At 45.4% G+C, this 5,268-nt stretch overlaps 1 protein-coding gene across 1 annotated transcript; it reads left to right on the top strand.

The window, feature by feature from the left end:
- The first annotated feature begins 4,527 nt into the window (after window positions 1–4,527).
- LOC142554653 (uncharacterized) lies at window positions 4,528–5,061 on the top strand. The gene has a single exon (XM_075665317.1). The coding sequence runs from the start codon at window positions 4,528–4,530 to the stop codon at window positions 5,059–5,061; it is 534 nt and encodes a 177-aa protein (XP_075521432.1).
- Window positions 5,062–5,268: the final 207 nt, after the last annotated feature.

The following is a 5,268-nucleotide window of genomic DNA, read 5'->3' as shown; positions in this document are numbered from 1 at the left end:
GGTCTTTGTTCCTCGTTCGAGGGCGAAATACAAATTAAAGCCTAATGAATTATACTTTAAATAAATCATGAACTACCATACATATTCATGCAATAAACATGCATTTAAATAGTTAAACACATATTTTAGTAAAAACCTTAGATTGTACGTGGCTCCAATTTCTTAGACATTACATTTCTTCAGTGTGATAATTAGGCTATCCACCTAAGTTATGGTTTCTTATCAGAGGGTGCTGATTTTGCTCAACTTTGTGAAGATGAGGGTCTTACATTCATTGGCCCCCCTGCCTCTGCAATTCGTGACATGGGTGATAAAAGGTTAAAAAATGCAGGGAATCTCTATTGCCTTCTGTTCATTACATTTCGCTCGTTGATTCTTCTTCAGCTACTATTTAATTAGTTTTCTCACTCTCAAGTCCATGTCATTATCCTATCTGATACCCCCATAAGAGCCCGGGTCATGGATGACCCGCAATACTAAATGAATAGTGCAAATCAGAGTCAATATGCAGAGTACTTTCTTCAGCAACCGGGCATGGGGACGCCCGGGGTATTTTCTTCTCGGGCAATCGAGCGCCCGTGCTCTCATGCAAGCTCCCGGGAACTTCTACCCGGGCTACCTCGAGAAGCGTATCACACTCGAGTGTTTCGGTATAGACTATCTAATCTGTCGGAATAGTATGGGTTTGGCGTATTTTAGAAGTCATCAGAAGCAAAATTATGGGCAGCCGACTAGTCATACTTAGCAGGTGGGTACTGAAAACAAGGTAATGATGAGATCTCCTACATTTCTCATTTACAGAGACTGAAATTTGACATCTTCGAGCATACATATATATTATCACATATATTATCTCAAACCTGCTGAGTTAAGCATCGGAGTGGATACACCGGACACTCCTCCGGCGCCCATTCACGAGTTCCTGTACTTGTTTGCAGATTATAGCTGAAGCCATTATCCTTGCTCAAATTTCCTAAACATAAAATATTCTCATCAACCGGTGGATTGCCTACGTATCTCATTCCCGATTCACCCGGATATCATCGTTGGCGCCGTCTGTGGGAAATTGAGTCTAGGACGTTGATATGGCTCCTACTAGAAGAACTAATCAGGACACTTCTCGGGCTCCTGGAGATGGTGCACTTACTTCGGGACAAGGTGGTGGTCCTCCACCTACAGGGCCTCCCCCTGTAATTACTTTATCCCCTGAGGAGTTAGCTCGGATTATATCCGAGGCAGTGGAAAAAGCCGTAGACCGGAGAGCTGCTTCTCATCAAGCTACGCATGCAATAAGGGAGCAGGAGGGAGAACAGGAGGTGGGGAAGAGGAGGCAGGGAAAGAAGAGAGAGAGTCAAGTGCTGGCTCCAAGTCCCCGACTGTGGTAGAGGAGTTGCAAGAGTTGAGGTAGAAGATGAGGGTGTTGGAGGGACTGATGGAGGGTAGGAGTCGTTCCCGGGTAATTATTAAGGGATGCCCATTTTCTGAAGCTATAGTCCGGGAAGCTCTTCCCGGTAATTTCAAGTCTGCCAAAGTTAAAGATTATGATGGCAACGCAGACCCCGAGGAACACCTGGCCAAGTTCGAGAATATGGCCATGTTGCACTGCTATACCGACAGAATCAAGTGCAAAGTGTTCTTAACTACTCTGGTTGACTCGTCGCAGAGGTGGTTTGAGAGACTGGCACCTCAGAGTTTTCATTCTTTTGATGATTTTCAAAAGGTGTTTTTACACCATTTCATTTGTAGCAAAAAGTACAAAAATACTGCATTTAGTCATTTCGAAGTTAAACAAAGCCCGGAAGAGAGCCTAAGGGCTTATATAAGAAGGTTTAATAGAGTTGCTCTGGATGTCCCCACTTGTGCCACCGAGACCAAGACAACTGCATTCACCCAGGGTTTGAGGGAGGGTGAGTTTTTTCGTTCATTAACAAAGAAAGTACCTGGGGACATTAAGGATTTTCTGGAACCCAAAAGGAAGAAGACCTCACCCCCTATCATAGGAATAATCAAGATGATATCAGGAGGCTCTACTGACGGAGATTCCAATCGGGCGAGGAAGTCGAGGAGCAGGAGGGAGTGTATGGAGGTGAAGGGAGTAAGGAGGAGTGAAGCGGTCATCAGTTTTTGCCCAGAGGATCCAATGGGTGTGAATTTACCTCACAATGACGCCCTGGTGATCCAAGCCCGTGTGGCCAACTATGATATTCTAAGAGTTCTTGTGATTTAGGCAGTTATGTCAATGTCATTTTTAAGGATGCCTAGGTACAAATGGATCTGCAGGGATATCAGTTGGAGACTGCGCTTTTTGGCTTTGCGGGACATGTTGTTTATCCAGAAAGGGAGATTGTCCTTCCTTTGTCTCTAGGTACCCGGGAGCTTAAGAAAACTGTGATGACCACTTTCACTGTGTTTGATTCCCCATCATCATATAACATCATTCAGGGGCGGCCTGCCATGAATGAGCTGAAGGCCGTAGCATCCACCTACCATCAGAAGATTAAGTTTCCCGTGGGGAACCAAGTGGGTGAAATCCGGGCAGATCAACCTTCTTCCCGAAAGTGTTATAAGAAAGCAGTCTGGGTGGGCCAGAAGAAGGATAGGAGTGAGGGGAAGGCGGTGAGAACTGATGAAGAAGGAGTAAGGATAATAGAGGAGGGTGAAGTGCATTTTTTGTAGCAGAGGAGGAACAAGAAGTGGTGGAGATCAAGCCAGGCGAGGAGATCCGGGTGGCTCGGGACCTCAATCTATCCACCTGGGTCAGTTTAATCAATGGTTTAAAAGTTAATCTTCATGTTTTTTCCTGGTCCCAGCAGGAATTGTCAGGGATCTCACCCCTGATAGCTGAGCATCACTTGAATATCCTCCCGAGATCTCACCTGGTGAAGCAAAAGAAGAGGCACTTTGGTTCTGAGAAGGACAAAGTTATTGAGGTACAATTGAAAGATCTGTTGCAAGCCGGCCACATTCCGGAAATACAATTTTCTACCTGGTTCTCTAATGTGGTGTTGGTGCCAAAGTCCACCGGGAAGTGGAGAATATGTGTGGATTTTCGGGACCTCAACAAAGCTTGGCCCAAGGACCATTATCCCCTGCCTAGGATTGACCAGTTTGTGGACTCCACCTTGGGTTATGAACTGCTGAGCTTCATGGATTCTTACCAGGGGTATCATCAAATCCCCCTGGCCAAATATGATCAAGATAAGTCCAGCTTCATCACCTCGGGGGACACATTCTGCTACGTTGTTATGCCTTTCGGGTTGAAGAATGCTGGGGCCACCTATCAGCGCTTTATGAACAGTGTGTTCGAGAAGCAGTTGGGCATAAATGTAGAGGTATACGTGGATGATATCTTGGGCAAGTCCAGGGAGGCTGCTTATTTTATCTCAGACTTGGAGGAGACTTTTGCCACTCTCATGAAGTATGGGATAAAGCTTAACCCGGCCAAATGTATCTTCGGCGTGAAGAGTGGTAAATTTTTGGGTTTTGTGGTTACTGACCGAGGGATTGAGGTAAATCAAGAAAAATTCAAGTCTGTACTGGACATGCCATCTCCTTGGTCTGTTCGAGAAGTTCAAAAGATGACCAGGAGAATTGCTTCTCTTTCCCTGTTCATATCCCGGTCAGCGCATCGGAGTTACACATTTTTTCAGGTTCTTAGGAAGGCCCAGAAGTTTGGGTGGGATGATAAGTGTGAGCAAGCCTTCCAAGACCTTAAGAGACATCTGGCCGAGTTTCCTGTCTTAGTGAATCCAGAGCCTGGGGAGGGATTATTTGTTTGTCTATCCACTACAGAGTTTGCTGTCAGCTCAGCACTGATAAAGAACAAGGCTCTTATCAGAGTCCTGTCTATTATGTCAGCAATGATCTTAAGGGCCCCGAGCTCCGGTATAGCGAGGTAGAGAAGATAGCTCTGGCTTTGGTTATGACTGCCCAAAAGTTGTGGCCCTATTTCCTGTCGCATCAGATCATTGTGCTTACCAATAGTCCTCTCGGGAGGATTATGATGCATTCAGAAGTTTCCGGGAGGATGATCAAATGGACAGTGGATCTAGGGGAGTATGAAATTGATTATAAGCCTCGGGTGGCAATCAAAGCACAAGCCTTGTCTGATTTCTTGTCTGAAATGATCTTACCTGATGAGGAAGAGGTCTGGAGAGTATTTGTGGATGGGGCGTCTAGCCTTTCAGGGTGTGGTGTAGGAGTTGTGATAATAGCTCCCCCGGAGAGAGAAGATTAAACTGGCACTTAGAATAGACTCCCTGGTAACTAATAACGAGCTAGAGTATGAGGCTGTTCTCGCTGGTATCCTAGCTGCCTAGGAAGTTAGAGCTTCCCGGATCATTTTGTATTCTGATTCACAACTTATTACTAAGCAGATAAATGGCGTTTATGAGGCTAAAGATGATATGATGCTTAAATATCTCAAGCTCATTCAAGCCCAGTTAGAAGTTTTTGTGGATTGGAGTATTGAGCAGATAACCCGTGGTGAGAATGGGTGAGCAGATAACCCGTGATGTTTTGGCAAAAATGGCCGCCTCCTTATCAGAAGTCAGCACCCGGGAAGTATTGTATGTTTCCCCATTAATCCTCTGCATAGAAGAAGAAACATTGCCAGCACCAGAGGATTCTTGGATGACACCACTGATCAAATTCATTATGAGCAATGAATTGCCTGAAGACAAAGCTCAAGCTCAAAAGATCAAGAGACAAGCTCTCAGGTTTGTTCTCTTAAATAATGTCTTGTACATGAGATCATTCCAGGTACCTCTATTGAAGTGCTTATCTGCGGGGGAGGTGGAATATGTCCTCCGGAAAATTCGTGAAGGGAGTTGTGGTGAACATCTTGGAGGAGTATCACTGGCCCGGAATGCAATGCTTGCTAGATTCTGGTGGCCAACTATTGGCCAGGACTTTGCCCAAATGGTTCGGGCTTGTGAAAGTTGTCAACATCACTCAAATTTTCACCACAGCTCGGCCACTCCCATGAAGCCTATCTGGGCATCTTGCCCCTTAAACCCAAGACATGATCCCTGGCACAAGGCTCCGTACCTTTGTTATTGATAAGCCCAGGACTCTAAACCCTGGCTCGGGCACCACACCTCCACCATTCCCAAGTCTCGGGACATGATCCCCGGCCTAGAGTTTCGCACTCTGGTTATTGAAGTAATCCAAGGTTCTGTACTCTCACTTAAAGGGTCTACACTTTGAGTATTTGTTAAGTACGAAGATTTTCATTCAAGATTAAGGTTCAGAATCCTAGTTACTCAT

The sequence above is a fragment of the Primulina tabacum genome, chromosome 8 (assembly GCF_025594145.1).
Source record: "Primulina tabacum isolate GXHZ01 chromosome 8, ASM2559414v2, whole genome shotgun sequence".
NCBI classification, from domain to species: domain Eukaryota; kingdom Viridiplantae; phylum Streptophyta; class Magnoliopsida; order Lamiales; family Gesneriaceae; genus Primulina; species Primulina tabacum.
The sequence above is the reverse complement of the archived record's forward strand: the minus strand, read 5'-3'. Positions and strand labels throughout refer to the sequence as shown.

Bases quoted from the DNA above. Each gene is read 5' to 3' on its own strand.
- LOC142554653 (XM_075665317.1), top strand. From the start codon at position 4,528: ATGGCCGCCTCCTTATCAGAAGTCAGCACCCGGGAAGTATTGTATGTT.